The following is a 23,182-nucleotide window of genomic DNA, read 5'->3' as shown; positions in this document are numbered from 1 at the left end:
CTCTCTCCTCTCCCATCCATCCCTCCTTCCCTCTCTCCTCTCCTCCTCTTCCATCCCTCTCTCCTCTCCTCCTCTTCCATCCCTCTCTCCTCTCCTCCTCTTCCATCCCTCTCTCCTCTCTCCTCTTCCATCCTCTCTCCTCTCTTCCTCTTCCATCCCTCTCTCCTCTCCTCCTCTTCCATCCCTCTCTCCTCTCCTCCTCTTCCATCCCTCTCTCCTCTCCTCTCTCATCTCCTCCTCTTCCATCCCTCTCGCCTCTCTCCTCTCCTCTCCTCCTCTTCCATCCCTCTCTCCTCTCCTCCTCTTCCATCCCTCTCTCCTCTCTCCTCTTCCATCCCTCTCTCCTCTCCTCTCTCCTCTCCTCCTCTTCCATCCCTCTCTCCTCTCCTCCTCTTCCATCCCTCTCTCCTCTCCTCCTCTCTCCTCTCCTCCATCCCTCTCTCCTCTCCTCCTCTTCCATCCCTCTCTCCTCTCTCCTCTCCTCCTCTTCCAACCCTCTCTCCTCTCCTCCTCTTCCATCCGTCTCTCCTCTCTCCTCTCCTCCTCTTCCATCCCTCTCTCCTCTCTCCTCTTCCATCCCTCTCTCCTCTCCTCCTTTCCTCCTCTTCCATCCCTCTCTCCTCTCCTCCATTCCTCTCTCCTCTCCTCCTCTTCCATCCCTCTCTCCTCTCTACTCTCCTCCTCTTCCATCCCTCTCTCCTCTCCTCTCCTCCTCTTCCATCCCTCTCTCCTCTCCTCTCTCCTCCTCTCTCCTCTCATCCTCTCTCCTCTCCTCCACCCCTCTCTCCTCTCCTCCTCTTCCATCCCTCTCTCCTCTCCTCCTCTTCCATCCCTCTCTCCTCCTCTCCTCTTCCATCCCTCTCTCCTCTCTCCTCTCCTCTCTCCTCTCCTCTTCCATCCCTATCTCCTCTCCTCTCTCCTCCTCTTCCATCCCTCTCTCCTCCTCTCCTCTTCCATCCCTCTCTCCTCTTCCATCCCTCTCTCCTCTCTTCCTCTTCCATCCCTCTCTCCTCTCCTCCTCTTCCATCCCTCTCTCCTCTCCTCCTCTTCCATCCCTCTCTCCTCTCCTCTCTCATCTCCTCCTCTTCCATCCCTCTCGCCTCTCTCCTCTCCTCTCCTCCTCTTCCATCCCTCTCTCCTCTCCTCCTCTTCCATCCCTCTCTCCTCTCTCCTCTTCCATCCCTCTCTCCTCTCCTCTCTCCTCTCCTCCTCTTCCATCCCTCTCTCCTCTCCTCCTCTTCCATCCCTCTCTCCTCTCCTCCTCTCTCCTCTCCTCCATCCCTCTCTCCTCTCCTCTCTCCTCCTCTCTCCTCTCATCCTCTCTCCTCTCCTCCACCCCTCTCTCCTCTCCTCCTCTTCCATCCCTCTCTCCTCTCCTCCTCTTCCATCCCTCTCTCCTCCTCTCCTCTTCCATCCCTCTCTCCTCCTCTCTCCTCTCATCCTCTCTCCTCTCCTCCACCCCTCTCTCCTCTCCTCCTCTTCCATCCCTCTCTCCTCTCCTCCTCTTCCATCCCTCTCTCCTCCTCTCCTCTTCCATCCCTCTCTCCTCTCTCCTCTCCTCTCTCCTCTCCTCTTCCATCCCTATCTCCTCTCCTCTCTCCTCCTCTTCCATCCCTCTCTCCTCCTCTCCTCTTCCATCCCTCTCTCCTCTCTCCTCTCCTCTCTCCTCTCCTCTTCCATCCCTATCTCCTCTCCTCTCTCCTCCTCTTCCATCCCTCTCTCCTCTCCTCCTCTTCCATCCCTCTCTCCTCTCTCCTCTCCTCTCCTCCTCTTCCATCCCTCTCTCCTCTCTCCTCTCCTCTCTCCCTCTCTCCTCTCCTCCTCTTCCATCCCTCTCTCCTCTCCTCCTCTTCCATCCCTCGGGCTGATGAACTCCACCAAGTGAAGCGTCCTGACTGTCAGCGGAAGTAGAGAGAGGTGAGGTCTGAATGAAGTTTAAAGGAAAATGCTTATGGTGGATAAAGTGGATTAACTGTCAGACGTCTTCTGATGTTTGATCTTAACGTTAAAGTGTTCAAAGAGAGAATATAGCTAGAAGAGTCTCAGACATTCTCTAATGACTCATATGTGACAGAAAGACAGTTCAGAAAAGAGAGAATATAGCTGAAGAGTCTCAGACATTCTCTAATGACTCATATGTGACAGAAAGACAAGTCAGAAAAGAGAGAATATAGCTAGAAGAGTCTCAGACATTCTCTAATGACTCATATGTGACAGAAAGACAAGTCAGAAAAGAGAAATATAATGACTCATATGTGACAGAAAGACAAGTCTCAGAAGAGTCATTCTCTAATGACTCATATGTGACAGAAAGACAAGTCAGAAAGAGAATATAGCTAGAAGAGTCTCATTCTCTAATGACTCATATGACAGAAAGACAAGTCTATAGCAGACTCAGACATTCTAATGACTCATATGTGACAGAAAGACAATTCAGAAAAGAGAGAATATAGCTAGAAGAGTCTCAGACATTCTCTAATGACTCATATGTGACAGAAAGACAAGTCAGAAAAGAGAGAATATAGCTAGAAGAGAATATAGCTAGAAGAGTCTCAGACATTCTCCCTCTCTCTTCTCCTCTCGCTCTCTCTTCTCTCTCTCTTCTCTCTCTCTCTTCTAGCTCTCTCCTCTCTCTCTTCTCTCTTCCCCCTCTCTCTTCTTCTTATCTCTCTCTATTCCCTCTCTCTTCTCTCTCTCTCTCTTCTTCCCTCTCTCTTCTCTCTCTCTTCTCCCTTCCCCCTCTCTCTTCTGCTCTCTCTCTCCCCCTCTCTCTTCTCTCTCTCTTCTCTCTCTCTTCTCTCTTCCCCTTATCTCTCTCTCTTCCCTCTCTCTTCTCTTCTCTCTCTCTCTCTTCTTCTCTCTCTTCCCTCTCTCTTCTCCCTCTCTGTCTCTCTCTTCCCTCTGTCTTCCCTCTCTCTTCCCCCTCTCTCTTCTTCATATCTCTCTCTCTCTTCCCTCTCTCTCTCTTCCCTCTCTCTTCTCTCTCTCTCTCTTCCCTCTCTCTTCTCACTTTCTCTTCTCCCTCTCTCTTCCCTCTCTCTTCCCTCTCTCTTCCCTCTCTCTTCTCCCTCTCTCTTCTCCCTCTCTCTTTCCTCTCTCTTCCCTCTCTCTTCTCCCTCTCTTCTCCCTCTCTCTTCTCCCTCTCTCTTCTCCCTCTCTCTTATGTCTCTCTTCTCCCTCTTTCTCTTCCTTCTCTCTTCTCCCTCTCTCTTCTCTCTCTCTTCCCTCTCTCTTCTCGCTCTCTCTTCTCCCTCTCTCTTCCCTCTCTCTTCTCTCTCTCTTCCCTCTCTCTTCTCCCTCTCTCTTCTGTCTCTCCCTTCACCCTCTCCTCCCTCTCTCTTCTCCCTCTCTCTTCCTTCTCTCTTCTCCCTCTCTCTTCTCCGTCTCTCTTCTCCCTCTCTCTTCTCCCTCTCTCTTCTCCCTCTCTTCTCCCTCTCTTCTCCCTCTCTCTTCCCTCTCTTCCATCTCTCTTCTCCCTCTCTCTTCTCCCTCTCTTCTCCCTCTCTCTTCCCTCTCTCTTCCGTCTCTCTTCTCCCTCTCTCTTCCCTCTCTCTTCCCTCTCTCTTCCCTCTCCCCTCTCTCTTCTCCCTCTCTCTTCCGTCTCCCTTCTCCCTCTCTCTTCTCCGTCTCTCTTCTCCCTCTCTCTTCCGTCTCTCTTCTCCCTCTCTCTTCAGTCTCTCTTCTCCGTCTCTCTTCTCCCTCTCTCTTCTCCCTCTCTCTTCCCTCTCTCTTCCGTCTCTCTTCTCCCTCTCTCTTCCGTCTCTCTTCTCCCTCTCTCTTGCGTCTCTCTTCTCCCACTCTCTTCCGTCTCTTTTCTCCCTCTCTCTTCCCTCTCTCTTCTCCCTCTCTCTCTCTTCTCCCTCTCTTCTCCCTCTCTCTTCCCTCTCTCTCTTCCGTCTCTCTTCCGTCTCTCTTCTCCCACTCTCTTCCGTCTCTTTTCTCCCTCTCTCTTCCCTCTCTCTTCTCCCTCTCTCTCTCTTCTCCCTCTCTCTTCCCTCTCTCTCTTCCGTCTCTCTTCCGTCTCTCTTCTGTCTCTCTTCTGTCTCTCTGTAAATTGTGCTGACTGTTTTGCCCTTGAACAGTCCTCATTAAGATAATGTAAACCTTCATAACTGAAAAACCCCACAACTGACGCAAACGGCGGCCTCAGAGCTTGGGAGGTGGTCATTATGGAAATCAGCTGGCTGTGAGAGGAGCCATGGAGAGAGGGCCTTGTTCATTAATTCATGCTCTGCAAATCGCTAACTAATTTAGCCCCGCTGCCTCGTCTTCCACTCCTCTCTCCTCTGTAATGGATTATTCCATAGAATTATTTGTCTTCACTTCATCTCCGCTTCCCACGAAGACCACCAAGAGAGAGAGAGGGAGAGAGAGAGAGAGAGGGAGAGACAGAGAGAGAAAGAGAGAGAGAGAGAGAGAGAGAGAGAGAGAGAGAGAGAGAGAGAGAGAGAGAGAGAGAGAGACAGACAGACAGACAGACAGAGAAAGAGACAGAGAGAGACAGAGAGAGACAGAGAGAGACAGAGAGACAGAGAGACAGAGAGAGAGAGAGAGAGAGAGAGAGAGAGAATAGTAGGGACAGACAATGAATCCTGATTGGTGCATTAGGGCCTCAATCGCTGTCCTCACCTTCACGGGAATCAACTACCAACTATTTCCTGTGATTGTCTTCACATTCAGTGATATCCGATGATGATGCTAAGACAGAGAGAGAGAGACAGACAGACAGACAGACAGACAGACAGACAGACAGACAGACAGACAGACAGACAGATAGACAGAGACAGAGAGAGAGAGAGACAGAGAGAAAGAGACAGAGAGAAAGAGAGACAGAGAAAGAGACAGAGAGAAAGAGACAGAGAGAAAGAGAGAGAGAGACAGAGAGAGAGACAGAGAGAGACAGAGAGAAAGAGAGAGAGAAAGAGAGAAAGAGAGAGAGAGAGAGAAATGGGATGAGAGAGAAATAGATAGAGAGAGAGAGAATAGTAGGGACAGACAACGAATCCTGATTGGTGCATTAGGGCCTCAATCGCTGTCCTCACCTTCACGGGAATCAACTACCAACTATTTCCTGTAATTGTCTTCACATTCAGTGATATCCGATGATGATGCTAAGACAGAGAGAGAGAGAGAGAGAGAGAGAGAGAGAGACAGACAGACAGACAGACAGACAGACAGACAGACAGACAGACAGACAGACAGACAGACAGACAGACAGACAGACAGACAGACAGACAGACAGACAGACAGAGTGAGAGATAGAGACAGAACAATCAAGAACAAGCGAAAGAGAAGGAGGACCCTACCTCTCTCGACATGGTTCCTCTTAGCTTCGTGGCCAGAGTCCAGGGTGGCCACATCTCCTTCTTTAGGACCGGGCACAGCACTGGGAGATAGACCCAACAGAGCATGGCTGGAGGACAGGCCGTTCTGCTGCACGTCTGGAACACACAGTATCACGTCACAGAGGAGGTGAACATATTTGTATTTATTATGGATCCACATTACTCCTCTACTCTGAAGCTACTCTTCCTGGGGTCCAGCATAATGAAGGCAGTTTATACCGTTTTAAAAACATTACAACACATCGTGGCTAGCCTGATGTCATACCTGACATTAGAGTGGATCTTTAATGACATTGACAGAGCAAAGAGACTGTTGCTTTCCCTGACTGGACTCATAATCTGGTTCCAGACGAAGCTGGAAAGACAGTGAAGATGAGAGTCCTGTGCTGGGTTAGGGTACGTACGGGTCCTGTCTGTAGAGTGTTCTGTGTGCTGGGTTAGGGTACGTACGGGTCCTGTCTGTAGAGTGTTCTGTGTGCTGGGTTAGGGTACGTACGGGTCCTGTCTGTAGAGTGTTCTGTGTGCTGGGTTAGGGTATGTACGGGTCCTGTCTGTAGAGTGTGCTGGGTTAGTGTACGGGTCCTGTCTGCAGAGTGTTCTGTGTGCTGGGTTAGTGTACGGGTCCTGTCTGCAGAGTGTTCTGTGTGCTGGGTTAGTGTACGGGTCCTGTCTGTAGAGTGTTCTGTGTGCTGGGTTAGGGTACGTACGGGTCCTGTCTGTAGAGTGTTCTGTGTGCTGGGTTAGTGTACGGGTCCTGTCTGTAGAGTGTTCTGTGTGCTGGGTTAGGGTACGTACGGGTCCTGTCTGTAGAGTGTTCTGTGTGCTGGGTTAGGGTATGTACGGGTCCTGTCTGTAGAGTGTGCTGGGTTAGTGTACGGGTCCTGTCTGCAGAGTGTTCTGTGTGCTGGGTTAGTGTACGGGTCCTGTCTGCAGAGTGTTCTGTGTGCTGGGTTAGTGTACGGGTCCTGTCTGTAGAGTGTTCTGTGTGCTGGGTTAGGGTACGTACGGGTCCTGTCTGCAGAGTGTTCTGTGTGCTGGGTTAGTGTACGGGTCCTGTCTGTAGAGTGTTCTGTGTGCTGGGTTAGTGTACGGGTCCTGTCTGTAGAGTGTTCTGTGTGCTGGGTTAGGGTACGTACGGGTCCTGTCTGTAGAGTGCTCTGTGTGCTGGGTTAGGGTACGTACGGGTCCTGTCTGTAGAGTGTTCTGTGTGCTGGGTTAGTGTACGGGTCCTGTCTGTAGAGTGTTCTGTGTGCTGGGTTAGGGTACGTACGGGTTCTGTTTGTAGAGTGTTCTGGGTGCTGGGTTAGGGTACGTACGGGTCCTATCTGTAGAGTGTTCTGTGTGTTGAGTTAGGGTACGTACGGGTCCTGTCTGTAGAGTGTTCTGTGTGCTGGGTTAGGGTATGGGTCCTGTCTGTAGAGTGTTCTGTGTGCTGTGTTAGGGTACGTACGGGTCCTGTCTGTAGAGTGTTCTGTGTGCTGGGTTAGGGTACGGGTCCTGTCTGTAGAGTGTTCTGTGTGCTGTGTTAGGGTACGTACGGGTCCTGTCTGTAGAGTGTTCTGTGTGCTGGGTTAGGGTACGTACGGGTCCTGTCTGTAGAGTGTTCTGTGTGCTGGGTTAGGGTACGTACGGGTCCTGTCTGTAGAGTGTTCTGTGTGCTGTGTTAGGGTACGTACGGGTCCTGTCTGTAGAGTGTTCTGTGTTAGGGTACGTACGGGTCCTGTCTGCAGAGTGTTCTGTGTGCTGGGTTTGGGTACGTATGGGTCCTGTCTGCAGAGTGTTCTGTGTGCTGGGTTTGGGTACGTACGGGTCCTGTCTGTAGAGTGTTCTGTGTGCTGGGTTTGGGTACGTACGGGTCCTGTCTGCAAAGTGTTCTGTGTGCTGTGTTAGGGTACGTACGGGTCCTGTCTGTAGAGTGTTCTGGGTTAGGGTACGTACGGGTCCTGTCTGCAGAGTGTTCTGTGTGCTGGGTTAGTGTACGGGTCCTGTCTGTAGAGTGTTCTGTGTGCTGTGTTAGGGTACGTACGGGTCCTGTCTGTAGAGTGTTCTGTGTGCTGTGTTAGGGTACGTACGGGTCCTGTCTGCAGAGTGTTCTGTGTGCTGGGTTAGTGTACGGGTCCTGTCTGTAGAGTGTTCTGTGTGCTGTGTTAGGGTACGTACGGGTTCTGTCTGTAGAGTGTTCTGTGTGCTGGGTTAGGGTACGTACGGGTCCTGTCTGTAGAGTGTTCTGGGTTAGTGTACGGGTTCTGTCTGTAGAGTGTTCTGTGTGCTGGGTTAGGGTACGTACGGGTCCTGTCTGTAGAGTGTTCTGGGTTAGTGTACGGGTTCTGTCTGTAGAGTGTTCTGTGTGCTGGGTTAGGGTACGTACGGGTCCTGTCTGCAGAGTGTTCTGTGTGCTGTGTTAGGGTACGTACGGGTCCTGTCTGCAGAGTGTTCTGTGTGCTGGGTTTGGGTACGTACGGGTCCTGTCTGCAGAGTGTTCTGTGTGCTGGGTTAGGGTACGTACGGGTCCTGTCTGTAGAGTGTTCTGGGTTAGTGTACGGGTTCTGTCTGTAGAGTGTTCTGGGTTAGTGTACGGGTTCTGTCTGTAGAGTGTTCTGGGTTAGTGTACGGGTTCTGTCTGCAGAGTGTTCTGGGTTAGTGTACGGGTTCTGTCTGTAGAGTGTTCTGTGTGCTGGGTTAGGGTACGTACGGGTCCTGTCTGCAGAGTGTTCTGTGTGCTGGGTTAGGGTACGTACGGGTCCTGTCTGCAGAGTGTTCTGTGTGTACTGGGGAGCTGGAGATGCTGCTGCTGTGACGAGAGGACAGGTGACTCCCAGACCTCCTCCCGTCCTCCAGAGAGGGAGACGGACTGTCCTGAACACGCTCCTAGAATGAAGAACAGCACCATAGTGAGTGGAAACACACGTCAACATCAATGAATATTTTAGAATAATAATCACAGTGTCCAGGAAAGGTTTGATGGGATGCTCTCATGGCTTGAAAGGAAACTTCTGGCATAATATCAAGAGACCATCCAGTGTACCTTTATAACCGGTGGCTGTAGCATAATGTACTACAGTACCCATAATGCTCTGACCTACCTTTATAACAGGTGGCTGTAGCATAATGTACTACAGTACCCATAATGCTCTGACCTACCTTTATAACAGGTGGCTGTAGCATAATGTACGACAGTACCCATAATGCTCTGACCTACCTTTATAACCGGTGGCTGTAGCATAATGTACGACAGTACCCATAATGCTCTGACCTACCTTTATAACCGGTGGCTGTAGCATAATGTACGACAGTACCCATAATGCTCTGACCTACCTTTATAACAGGTGGCTGTAGCATAATGTACGACAGTACCCATAATGCTCTGACATACCTTTATAACAGGTGGCTGTAGCATAATGTACTACAGTACCCATAATGCTCTGACCTACCTTTATAACCGGTGGCTGTAGCATAATGTACGACAGTACCCATAATGCTCTGACATACCTTTATAACAGGTGGCTGTAGCATAATGTACTACAGTACCCATAATGCTCTGACCTACCTTTATAACCGGTGGCTGTAGCATAATGTACGACAGTACCCATAATGCTCTGACATACCTTTATAACAGGTGGCTGTAGCATAATGTAGGACAGTACCCATAATGCTCTGACCTACCTTTATAACCGGTGGCTGTAGCATAATGTACTACAGTACCCATAATGCTCTGACCTACCTTTATAACAGGTGGCTGTAGCATAATGTACTACAGTACCCATAATGCTCTGACCTACCTTTATAACAGGTGGCTGTAGCATAATGTACGACAGTACCCATAATGCTCTGACCTACCTTTATAACCGGTGGCTGTAGCATAATGTACGACAGTACCCATAATGCTCTGACCTACCTTTATAACCGGTGGCTGTAGCATAATGTACGACAGTACCCATAATGCTCTGACCTACCTTTATAACAGGTGGCTGTAGCATAATGTACGACAGTACCCATAATGCTCTGACATACCTTTATAACAGGTGGCTGTAGCATAATGTACTACAGTACCCATAATGCTCTGACCTACCTTTATAACCGGTGGCTGTAGCATAATGTACGACAGTACCCATAATGCTCTGACATACCTTTATAACAGGTGGCTGTAGCATAATGTACTACAGTACCCATAATGCTCTGACCTACCTTTATAACCGGTGGCTGTAGCATAATGTACGACAGTACCCATAATGCTCTGACATACCTTTATAACAGGTGGCTGTAGCATAATGTAGGACAGTACCCATAATGCTCTGACATACCTTTATAACAGGTGGCTGTAGCATAATGTAGGACAGTACCCATAATGCTCTGACATACCTTTATAACAGGTGGCTGTAGCATAATGTAGGACAGTACCCATAATGCTCTGACATACCTTTATAACAGGTGGCTGTAGCATAATGTAGGACAGTACCCATAATGCTCTGACCTACCTTTATAACAGGTGGCTGTAGCATAATGTACGACAGTACCCATAATGCTCTGACATACCTTTATAACAGGTGGCTGTAGCATAATGTACGACAGTACCCATAATGCTCTGACATACCTTTATAACAGGTGGCTGTAGCATAATGTAGGACAGTACCCATAATGCTCTGACCTACCTTTATAACAGGTGGCTGTAGCATAATGTACGACAGTACCCATAATGCTCTGACCTACCTTTATAACAGGTGGCTGTAGCATAATGTACGACAGTACCCATAATGCTCTGACCTACCTTTATAACCGGTGGCTGTAGCATAGTGTAGGACAGTACCCATAATGCTCTGACCTACCTTTATAACACAGGTGACCATGCTAACATACCTTTATAACACAGGTGACCATGCTAACATACCTTTATAACACAGGTGACCATGCTAACATACCTTTATAACGGAGGTGACCACCATGCTAACATACCTTTATAACCGGTGGCTGTAGCATAATGTACGACAGTACCCATAATGCTCTGACCTACCTTTATAACACAGGTGACCATGCTAACATACCTTTATAACACAGGTGACCATGCTAACATACCTTTATAACACAGGTGACCATGCTAACATACCTTTATAACGGAGGTGACCACCATGCTAACATACCTTTATAACCGGTGGCTGTAGCATAATGTACGACAGTACCCATAATGCTCTGACCTACCTTTATAACACAGGTGACCATGCTAACATACCTTTATAACACAGGTGACCATGCTAACATACCTTTATAACACAGGTGACCATGCTAACATACCTTTATAACGGAGGTGACCACCATGCTAACATACCTTTATAACCGGTGGCTGTAGCATAATGTACGACAGTACCCATAATGCTCTGACCTACCTTTATAACACAGGTGACCATGCTAACATACCTTTATAACACAGGTGACCATGCTAACATACCTTTATAACGGAGGTGACCACCATGCTAACATACCTTTATAACACAGGTGACCATGCTAACATACCTTTATAACACAGGTTGACCATGCTAACATACCTTTATAACACAGGTGACCATGCTAACATACCTTTATAACGGAGGTGACCACCATGCTAACATACCTTTATAACCGGTGGCTGTAGCATAATGTACAACAGTACCCATAATGCTCTGACCTACCTTTATAACACAGGTGACCATGCTAACATACCTTTATAACACAGGTGACCATGCTAACATACCTTTATAACGGAGGTGACCACCATGCTAACATACCTTTATAACCGGTGGCTGTAGCATAATGTACAACAGTACCCATAATGCTCTGACCTACCTTTATAACACAGGTGACCATGCTTAACATACCTTTATAACACAGGTGACCATGCTAACATACCTTTATAACACAGGTGACCATGCTAACATACCTTTATAACACAGGTGACCATGCTAACATACCTTTATAACGGAGGTGACCACCATGCTAACATACCTTTATAACCGGTGGCTGTAGCATAATGTACAACAGTACCCATAATGCTCTGACCTACCTTTATAACACAGGTGACCATGCTTAACATACCTTTATAACACAGGTGACCATGCTAACATACCTTTATAACACAGGTGACCATGCTAACATACCTTTATAACGGAGGTGGCCACCATGCTAACATACCTTTATAACAGAGGTGGCCATGCTAACATACCTTTATAACGGAGGTGGCCATGCTAACATACCTTTATAACGGAGGTGGCCATGCTAACATACCTTTATAATGGAGGTGACCATGCTAACATACCTTTATAACACAGGTGACCATGCTAACATACCTTTATAACACAGGTGACCATGCTAACATACCTTTATAACGGAGGTGGCCACCATGCTAACATACCTTTATAACGGAGGTGACCACCATGCTAACATACCTTTATAACAGAGGTGACCATGCTAACATATCTTTATAACACCGGTGACCATGCTAACATACCTTTATAACACAGGTGACCATGCTAACATACCTTTATAACGGAGGTGGCCACCATGCTAACATACCTTTATAACGGAGGTGACCACCATGCTAACATACCTTTATAACAGAGGTGACCATGCTAACATATCTTTATAACACCGGTGACCATGCTAACATACCTTTATAATGGAGGTGACCACCATGCTAACATACCTTTATAATGGAGGGACCGCCATGCTAACATACCTTTATAACGGAAGTGGCCATGCTAACATACCTTTATAATGGAGGGACCGCCATGCTAACATACCTTTATAACAGAGATGACCATGCTAACATACCTTTATAATGGAGGTGACCACCATGCTAACATACCTTTATAATGGAGGGACCACCATGCTAACATACCTTTCTAATGGAGGGACCTCCATGCTAACATACCTTTATAATGGAGGTGACCACCATGCTAACATACCTTTATAACGGAGGTGGCCATGCTAACATACCTTTATAATGGAGGTGACCACCATGCTAACATACCTTTATAATGGAGGGACCGCCATGCTAACATACCTTTATAATGGAGGGACCTCCATGCTAACATACCTTTATAATGGAGGTGACCACCATGCTAACATACCTTTATAACGGAGGTGGCCATGCTAACATACCTTTATAATGGAGGGACCGCCATGCTAACATACCTTTATAATGGAGGGACCTCCATGCTAACATACCTTTATAACGGAGGTGGCCATGCTAACATACCTTTATAATGGAGGGACCGCCATGCTAACATACCTTTATAATGGAGGTGACCACCATGCTAACATACCTTTATAACGGAGGTGGCCATGCTAACATACCTTTATAATGGAGGGACCTCCATGCTAACATACCTTTATAACGGAGGTGGCCATGCTAACATACCTTTATAATGGAGGTGGCCATGCTAACATACCTTTATAACAGAGGTGACCACCATGCTAACATACCTTTATAACGGAGGTGGCCATGCTAACATACCTTTATAATGGAGGGACCGCCATGCTAACATACCTTTATAACGGAGGTGACCATGCTAACATACCTTTATAACGGAGATGACCACCATGCTAACATACCTTTATAATGGAGGGACCGCCATGCTAACATACCTTTATAACGGAGGTGACCATGCTAACATACCTTTATAACGGAGGTGGCCATGCTAACATACCTTTATAACGGAGATGACCACCATGCTAACATACCTTTATAATGGAGGGACCGCCATGCTAACGTACCTTTATAACGGAGGTGACCATGCTAACATACCTTTATAACGGAGGTGACCATGCTAACATACCTTTATAACGGAGGTGACCATGCTAACATACCTTTATAACGGAGGTGACCACCATGCTAACATACCTTTATAACGGAGAAGACCATGCTAACATACCTTTACAACAGAGGTGACCTCCATGCTAACATACCTTTAAAACGAAGTTGACCATGCTAACATACCTTTATAACGGAGGTGACCATGCTAACATACCTTTATAACGGAGGTGACCATGCGGCCGCGGGAGGAGAGGGTAGAGTGGTGGACCTGGGCAGCAGAGGCCATGCTGGCTAACGTGTTGAGGTGGTTCATCTGACTCATTGCCATGGAGACGGAGGCAGGGGCCATACTGACAGGGATCAGGGGGTGTGACATCATCATGAACGGGAGGTGTTCCAGACCTGAAAGAGGGGGGGAGGGAGGGAGGGAGGGAAAGGGGGGGGAGGAGAGAGGAAAAGGGGAGGGAGGGAAAGGAGAGAGGAAAAGGGGGAGGGAGGGAAAGGGGGCGAGAAAGAGAGAGATGGTTTTCTATTGAGCTTGGTGGCAGCATAGCATACATTAGAAGGTGGAGGGTAAACCATTATATTGTCACACTCAGGACACTAGACCAAACAGAATGCTGTTTGACTTGTGAAACCAGATTTCCAGAGCAACATTTGTGATGCTCAACATCCCAAAACCGAACATCTCTGGGGACATGAAACGCTTTAACAAACAAGGGGAAGAACATGTAAACAAAGAGTGGACGGTCATATAACAACATCTGAGATGGACTCTTTGAAACAGCCAATCACAGTAGAGAAAATACATCACACTCAATCTCCATGACACTTTACTTCTTTTTGTCTTCTGGGTGAAATCACTAAACATACTTTGTTGATGATCCAGAAATAGACACACAGTTCCATTTTGCTGTCCCTCTGTTATACTCTGAGTGAAGAGGAGAGGAAGAGGAGGAAGAGGAGGAGGAGAAGGAAGATAACGAGGAAGAGGAGGAGGAAGATGATGATGAAGAGGAGGAGGAGGAGGGGGAGAATAAGGAGGAGGAAGGGGAGAATAAAGAGGAGAAGGAGGAGAGGAGGAGGTGGAAGAGGAGGAGGAGAAGGAGGAAGATGATGATGAAGAGGAGGAGGAGGGGGAGAATAAGGAGGAGGAAGAGGAGAAGGAGAGGAGGGGTGTCTGAGAATAAAGGTTATTAGCTCTTCCACTTCACATTCTGACATGTATTATTTTGAATATAAAGCTTAAAGATGTTCAAATGAGAAGTTGTCTGTGAAGCTTTAGGACCTTTTACTAGACACTGGAAAATGGAAAGAAAAGTGACTAATTAGACTGAATTGAATGATTGGACGATGTGGGAAAAACAAGACCCTTTTCCTTCCACTAGTATTGTGTTAGCAGACGAGATGTTAGATGTTAGTAGACTACTACAGAGATGTTAGATGTTAGACTACTAGAGATGTTAGATGTTAGCAGACTCCTACAGAGATGTTAGATGTTAGCAGACTACTAGAGATGTTAGATGTTAGCAGACGACTAGAGATGTTAGATGTTAGCAGACGACTAGAGATGTTAGATGTTAGCAGACGGCTAGAGTTGTTAGATGTTAGCAGACGACTAGAGATCTTAGATGTTAGCAGACGACTAGAGATGTTAGATGTTAGCAGACGACTAGAGGTGTTAGATGTTAGCAGACGACTAGAGGTGTTAGATGTTAGCAGACGACTAGAGATGTTAGATGTTAGCAGACGACTAGAGGTGTTAGATGTTAGCAGACGACTAGAGATGTTAGATGTTAGCAGATGACTAGAGATGTTAGATGTTAGCAGACTACTACAGAGATGTTAGATGTTAGCAGACTACTACAGAGATGTTAGATGTTAGCAGACGACTAGAGATGTTAGATGTTAGCAGACGACTAGAGATGTTAGATGTTAGCAGACGACTATAGATGTTAGATGTTAGCAGACGACCATAGATGTTAGCCGACGGCTAGAGATGTTAGATGTTAGCAGACGACTAGAGATGTTAGATGTTAGCAGACGACTAGATATGTTAGATGTTAGCAGACGACTAGAGATGTTAGATGTTAGCAGACGACTAGAGATGTTAGATGTTAGCAGACTACTACAGAGATGTTAGCAGACTACTACAGAGATGTTAGATGTTAGCAGACGACTAGAGATGTTAGATGTTAGCAGACGACTAGAGATGTTAGATGTTAGCAGACTACTACAGAGATGTTAGATGTTAGCAGACGACTAGAGATGTTAGATGTTAGCAGACGACTAGAGATGTTAGATGTTAGCAGACTACTACAGAGATGTTAGCAGACTACTACAGAGATGTTAGATGTTAGCAGACGACTAGAGATGTTAGATGTTAGCAGACTACTACAGAGATGTTAGATGTTAGATATTAGCAGACTACTACAGAGATGTATGTACTGGATGGCAGGTTACATGTTGTATGTACTGGATGGCAGGTTACATGTTGTATGTGCTGGATGGCAGGTTACAGTGTTGTATGTACTGGATGGCAGGTTACAGTGTTGTATGTACTGGATGGCAGGTTACAGTGTTGTATGTACTGGATGGCAGGTTACAGTGTTGTATGTACTGGATGGCAGGTTACATGTTGTATGTACTGGATGGCAGGTTACAGTGTTGTATGTACTGGATGGCAGGTTACAGTGTTGTATGTGCTGGATGGCAGGTTACATGTTGTATGTACTGGATGGCAGGTTACAGTGTTGTATGTACTGGATGGCAGGTTACATGTTGTATGTGCTGGATGGCAGGTTACATGTTGTATGTGCTGGATGGCAGGTTACATGTTGTATGTGCTGGATGGCAGGTTACAGTGTTGTATGTACTGGATGGCAGGTTACAGTGTTGTATGTACTGGATGGCAGGTTACATGTTGTATGTGCTGGATGGCAGGTTACAGTGTTGTATGTGCTGGATGGCAGGTTACAGTGTTGTATGTACTGGATGGCAGGTTACATGTTGTATGTGCTGGATGGCAGGTTACAGTGTTGTATGTGCTGGATGGCAGGTTACATGTTGTATGTGCTGGATGGCAGGTTACATGTTGTATGTGCTGGATGGCAGGTTACAGTGTTGTATGTACTGGATGGCAGGTTACATGTTGTATGTGCTGGATGGCGGGTGACAGTGTTGTATGTGCTGGATGGCAGGTTACATGTTGTATGTGCTGGATTTGTACGATACAATAGCTAAACCTACATAGGAAATGCATAATATACACAATGACACCAGACTATTGTGTAGCAGACCCACTATTTCACCCCTGTTTATCAGACCCACTATTTCACCCCTGTGTATCACCAGACCCACTATTTCACCCCTGTGTTTCATCAGACCTACTATTTCACCCCTGTGTATCATCAGACCCACTATTTCACCCCTGTGTATCAGACCCACTATTTCACCCCTGTGTATCAGACCCACTATTTCATCCCTGTGTATCAGACCCACTATTTCACCCCTGTGTATCATCAGACCCACTATTTCACCCCTGTGTATCAGACCCACTATTTCACCCCTGTGTATCATCAGACCCACTATTTCACCCCTGTGTATCAGACCCACTATTTCACCCCTGTGTATCAGACCCACTATTTCACCCCTGTGTATCATCAGACCCACTATTTCACCCCTGTGTATCATCAGACCCACTATTTCAGCCCTGTGTATCAGACCCACTATTTCATCCCTGTGTATCAGACCCACTATTTCACCCCTGTGTATCAGACCCACTATTTCACCCCTGTGTATCAGACCCACTATTTCACCCCTGTGTATCCGACCCACTATTTCATCCCTGTGTATCAGAACCACTATTTCAGCCCTGTGTATCAGACCCACTATTTCAGCCCTGTGTATCATCAGACCCACTATTTCACCCCTGTGTATCAGACCCACTATTTCACCCCTGTGTATCAGACCCACTATTTCACCCCTGTGTATCCGACCCACTATTTCACCCCTGTGTATCAGACCCACTATTTCATCCCTGTGTATCAGAACCACTATTTCACCCCTGTGTATCAGACCCACTATTTCACCCCTGTGTATCAGACCCACTATTTCACCCCTGTGTGTCAGACCCACTATTTCAGCCCTGTGTATCAGACCCACTATTTCAGCCCTGTGTATCACCCCTGTGTATCAGACCACTATTTCAGCCCTGTGTATCAGACCCACTATTTCAGCCCTGTGTATCAGACCCCACTATTTCAGCCCTGTGTATCAGACCCACTATTTCAGCCCTGTGTATCACCCCTGTGTATCAGACCCACTATTTCAGCCCTGTGTTTCATCAGACCCACTATTTCAGCCCTGTGTATCAGACCCACTATTTCAGCCCTGTGTTTCATCAGACCCACTATTTCAGCCCTGTGTATCATCAGACCCACTATTTCACCCCTGTGTATCATCATACCCACTATTTCAGCTCTGTGTATCAGACCCACTATTTCACCCCTGTGTATCAGACCCACTATTTCAGCCCTGTGTTTCATCAGACCCACTATTTCAGCCCTGTGTTTCATCAGACCCACTATTTCAGCCCTGTGTATCATCAGACCCACTATTTCATCCCTGTGTATCAGAACCACTATTTCACCCCTGTGTATCATCAGACCCACTATTTCACCCCTGTGTATCAGACCCACTATTTCAGCCCTGTGTATCAGACCCACTATTTCACCCCTGTGTATCAGACTCACTATATCACCCCTGTGTATCAGACCCACTATTTCAGCCCTGTGTATCAGACCCACTATTTCACCCCTGTGTATCATCATACTCACTATTTCAGCTCTGTGTATCAGACCCACTATTTCAGCCCTGTGTTTCATCAGACCCACTATTTCAGCCCTGTGTTTCATCAGACCCACTATTTCATCCCTGTGTATCAGATCCACTATTTCACCCCTGTGTGCTGTTGAAATGTAACTATTTTATAGATGCATAAACCAATCCACATGGGAGAGAAGGGAACAATCTAAATATTGAACATTCAAGAAAACAAAACCAAAAATAAAACAATAGAAGCAGGAAGCGAAACAAAAGAGAGCTAATGACTGCTCTGTCGCCGTGCCAACGGAACGCTGAGTAATTCCAAACACAAAGACAATAAACTTGGACCAAATTCCACACAATTTCCCAAATATAATAGAATGTGTGCAAACAAAAAGAAGTCCCCAAAGAAGAGATGGAAACAGAAAGACATTTTAAAAAGAAAAAGCTTTTACTAAATTAGGTGGATTGCACATATGTGCAGTGGTTCATCTGGACGCCTTTTGCAATTTACCCTCCCTCCCTCTCCCTTCCTCTCACTCCCTCCCTCCCACCTCTCACACTCCCTCCCTCACCCCTCCCTCCCTCACTCTCCCTTCCTCTCCCTCCCTCCCTCCCACCTCTCTCACTCCCTCCCTCCCACCTCTCACCCTCCCTCCCTCACCTCTCCCTCCCTCACTCTCCCTTCCTCACCCCCTCCATCCATCCCTCCCTCACCCCCCCTCCCTTCCTCACCCTCCCTCCCTCACCCTCCCCCTCCCTCCCTCCCTCCCTCCCTCAACCCGGCCAGAAATAGAAACAAAAGATGTCCTCCTGAATGGAAGGCGATGAACGGATGTTGGAGGAATGGAGGAATTGGTTATTGGTTGCTATAGGACCAAGCTAATTACATTAAATATATTCTTCATGTCTGGGCTAGCCTTGAAACTTCAGCATAATCCCTAACAAAGGTCGCCATGGTTGATCATCTAAGAAAAAAATAAAATAAAAACTTACAGCACAGAAATACAGACAATGACAATAATGTTTTAAAAAACGACAAAAACGTTTATGATCAAAACTCTGTCAGGTTGGATGGGGAGCGTCGCTGCACAGCTATTTTCTGGTCTCTCCAGAGATGTTCGATCAGGTTCAAGTCTGGGCTCTGGCTGGGCCACTAAAGGACATTCAGAGACTTGTCCCGAAGCCACTCATTTACATTTACATTACATTTAAGTCATTTAGCAGACGCTCTTATCCAGAGCGACTTACAAATCCTGCGTTGTTTTGGCTGTGTGCTTAGGATCATTGTCCTGTTGGAAGGTGAACCTTCGCCCCAGTCTGAGGTCATGAGCACTCTGGAGCAGGTTTTCATCAAGGATCTCTCTGTACATCTTTCCTTCGATCCTGACTAGTCTCCCAGTCCCTGCCACTGAAAAACATCCCCACAGCATGACGCTACCACCACCATGCTTCACCGTATGGATGGTGCCAGGTTTCCTCCAGAAGTGACACTTGGCATTCAGGCCAAAGAGTTCACTCATGGTTTCATCAGACCAGAGAATCTTGTTTCTCATGGTCTGAGTGTCCTTTAGGTGCGTTTTGGCAAACTCCAAGCGAGCTGTCATGTGCCTTTTGCTGAGGAGTGGCTTCCGTCTGGCCACTCGACCATACAGACCTGATTGGTGGAGGGCTGCAGGGATGGTTGCCCTTCTGGAAGGTTCTCCCATCTCCGCAGAGGAACTCTTGAGTTCTGTCAGAGTGACCATTGGGTTCTTGGTCTCCTTCGTGCGTCTCATAGCAAAGGGTCGGAATACTTACAGTACCAGTCAAAAGTTTGGACACACCTACCCCAGTTTTAAAAAATATATATATTTCCTATTTTCTACATTGTAGAATAATAGCGAGGACATCAAAACTATGAAATAACACATATGGATCATCTAGTAAACCAAAAAGTGTTAAACAAATCAAAATATATTTTATATTCTTCTAAGTAGCCACCCTTTGCCTTGATGACTGCTTTGCACACTCTTGGCATTCTCTTCACTATTTGTCTTAAATGTAGAAAATAGTAAAAAAAATAAAGAAAAACCCTTGAATGAGTAGGTGTGTCCAAACCTTTGACTGGTACTGAATGTAAATAAGGTATTTCTGTTTTTAATTTGTTATACATTTTCAGAATTTTTCTAAAAACCTGTTTTCGCTTTGTCATTATCGGATATTGTGTGTAGATTGATGAGAGAAAAAAAAACGATATAATCAATTTCAGAAAAGGGCTGTAACGTAACAAAATGTGGGAAAAGGGAAGGGGTCTGAATACTTTCTGAATGCTCTGTATAAAACCTTGTATGTATGTTGTAGATTTCCTAAAGAAACCTCAGCCTTCTCTTTCCCACATTAAGGTGCTAATGGCTGCTCAGTTAATGTAGTTCATGTGTTTGTGTGTGTGTGTGTGTGTGTGTGTGTGTGTGTGTGTGTGTGTGTGTGTGTGTGTGTGTGTGTGTGTGTGTGTGTGTGTGTGTGTGTGTGTGTATGTTTGTAGCGATGTAGACATCCGTGAGGAGGAAGTGGCTTCATGGAAAAACAGGCCAAATGCTTTGTGTTTATTCATTGTGCAGCTCAACCTATAATTAAACAATGGTTAACGTTTAATATTGTTTTATCGCTTATGGCAACGACACAAACAAAACACACACAGCAGTGGAGGCTGTTGAGAGGAGGACGGTTTGCTCTCTGCAGCAGACAGACAGAATGGTGTGATATTTGATCTAGTGGAGGCTGCTGAGAGGAGGACGGTTTGCTCTCTGCAGCAGACAGACAGAATGGTGTGATATTTGATCTAGTGGAGGCTGCTGAGAGGAGGACGGTTTGCTCTCTGCAGCAGACAGACAGAATGGTGTGATATTTGATCTAGTGGAGGCTGTTGAGAGGAGGACGGTTTGCTCTCTGCAGCAGACAGACAGAATGGTGTGATATTTGATCTAGTGGAGGCTGCTGAGAGGAGGACGGTTTGCTCTCTGCAGCAGACAGACAGAATGGTGTGATATTTGATCTAGTGGAGGCTGCTGAGAGGAGGACGGTTTGCTCTCTGCAGCAGACAGACAGAATGGTGTGATATTTGATCCAGTGGGGGCTGCTGAGAGGAGGACGGTTTGCTCTCTGCAGCAGACAGACAGAATGGTGTGATATTTGATCTAGTGGAGGCTGCTGAGAGGAGGATGGTTTGCTCTCTGCAGCAGACAGACAGAATGGTGTGATATTTGATCTAGTGGAGGCTGCTGAGAGGAGGACGGTTTGCTCTCTGCAGCAGACAGACAGAATGGTGTGATATTTGATCTAGTGGAGGCTGCTGAGAGGAGGACGGTTTGCTCTCTGCAGCAGACAGACAGAATGGTGTGATATTTGATCTAGTGGAGGCTGCTGAGAGGAGGACGGTTTGCTCTCTGCAGCAGACAGACAGAATGGTGTGATATTTGATCCAGTGGGGGCTGCTGAGAGGAGGACGGTTTGCTCTCTGCAGCAGACAGACAGAATGGTGTGATATTTGATCTAGTGGAGGCTGCTGAGAGGAGGACGGTTTGCTCTCTGCAGCAGACAGACAGAATGGTGTGATATTTGATCTAGTGGAGGCTGCTGAGAGGAGGACGGCTCATAATAATGTCTGGAACGGAGCGAATGGAACGGCATCAAACACCTGGAAACCATGGAAACCAGGTGTTTGATGTATTTGATACCATTCCACTGATTCAGATCCAGTCATTACCACGAACCTGTCCTCCCCAATTAAGGTGCCACCAACCTCCTGTGACACACAGGTGGTAGTGGGTCAGAACCATCAACACAGGTGGTAGTGGATCAGAACCATCAACACAGGTGGTAGTGGGTCAGAACCATCAACACAGGTGGTAGTGGGTCAGAACCATCAACACAGGTGGTAGTGGGTCAGAACCATCAACACAGGTGGTAGTGGGTCAGAACCATCAACACAGGTGGTAGTGGGTCAGAACCATCAACACAGGTGGTAGTGGGTCAGAACCATCAACACAGGTGGTAGTGGGTCAGAACCATCAACACAGGTGGTAGTGGGTCAGAACCATCAACACAGGTGGTAGTGAGGCAGAACCATCAACACAGGTGGTAGTGAGGCAGAACCATCAACACAGGTGGTAGTGAGGCAGAACCATCAACACAGGTGGTAGTGGGTCAGAACCATCAACACAGGTGGTAGTGGGGCAGAACCATCAACACTGGTGGTAGTGAGGCAGAACCATCAACACAGGTGGTAGTGGGTCAGAACCATCAACACTGGTGGTAGTGGGTCAGAACCATCAACACTGGTGGTAGTGGGTCAGAACCATCAACACAGGTGGTAGTGGGTCAGAACCATCAACACAGGTGGTAGTGGGTCAGAACCATCAACACAGGTGGTAGTGGGTCAGAACCATTAACACAGGTGGTAGTGGGTCAGAACCATCAACACTGGTGGTAGTGGGTCAGAACCATCAACACAGGTGGTAGTGGGTCAGAACCATCAACACAGGTGGTAGTGGGTCAGAACCATCAACACAGGTGGTAGTGAGGCAGAACCATCAACACAGGTGGTAGTGAGGCAGAACCATCAACACAGGTGGTAGTGGGTCAGAACCATCAACACAGGTGGTAGTGGGTCAGAACCATCAACACAGGTGGTAGTGGGTCAGAACCATCAACACAGGTGGTAGTGGGTCAGAACCATTAACACAGGTGGTAGTGGGTCAGAACCATCAACACTGGTGGTAGTGGGTCAGAACCATCAACACAGGTGGTAGTGGGTCAGAACCATTAACACAGGTGGTAGTGGGTCAGAACCATCAACACTGGTGGTAGTGGGTCAGAACCATCAACACAGGTGGTAGTGGGTCAGAACCATCAACACTGGTGGTAGTGGGTCAGAACCATCAACACTGGTGGTAGTGGGTCAGAACCATCAACACAGGTGGTAGTGGGTCAGAACCATCAACACAGGTGGTAGTGGGTCAGAACCATCAACACAGGTGGTAGTGGGTCAGAACCATCAACACAGGTGGTAGTGAGGCAGAACCATCAACACAGGTGGTAGTGAGGCAGAACCATCAACACAGGTGGTAGTGGGTCAGAACCATCAACACAGGTGGTAGTGGGTCAGAACCATCAACACAGGTGGTAGAACCATGGGTCAGAACCATCAACACAGGTGGTAGTGGGTCAGAACCATCAACACAGGTGG

General features: G+C 47.1%; 1 protein-coding gene across 1 annotated transcript in view; it reads right to left on the bottom strand.

Annotated features, from left to right (window-relative positions):
• Positions 1–13,534, bottom strand: part of LOC127923807 (dachshund homolog 1-like) — a gene marked incomplete at its 3' end in the record, with an annotated part of 19,116 nt that extends 5,582 nt beyond the window's left edge. Inside the window, exons 1-3 of the mRNA XM_052507851.1 lie at positions 13,343–13,534; positions 8,084–8,213; positions 5,307–5,441 (exon numbers count right to left, since the gene is read on the bottom strand). Coding sequence (XP_052363811.1) covers positions 5,307–5,441; positions 8,084–8,213; positions 13,343–13,510 — 433 coding nt within the window. The remainder of the gene's footprint in view (positions 1–5,306; positions 5,442–8,083; positions 8,214–13,342) is intronic.
• Positions 13,535–23,182: the final 9,648 nt, after the last annotated feature.

This window comes from Oncorhynchus keta, unplaced genomic scaffold (genome assembly GCF_023373465.1).
Source record: "Oncorhynchus keta strain PuntledgeMale-10-30-2019 unplaced genomic scaffold, Oket_V2 Un_contig_3274_pilon_pilon, whole genome shotgun sequence".
In the NCBI taxonomy this organism is placed as follows: domain Eukaryota; kingdom Metazoa; phylum Chordata; class Actinopteri; order Salmoniformes; family Salmonidae; genus Oncorhynchus; species Oncorhynchus keta.
The sequence above is the reverse complement of the archived record's forward strand: the minus strand, read 5'-3'. Positions and strand labels throughout refer to the sequence as shown.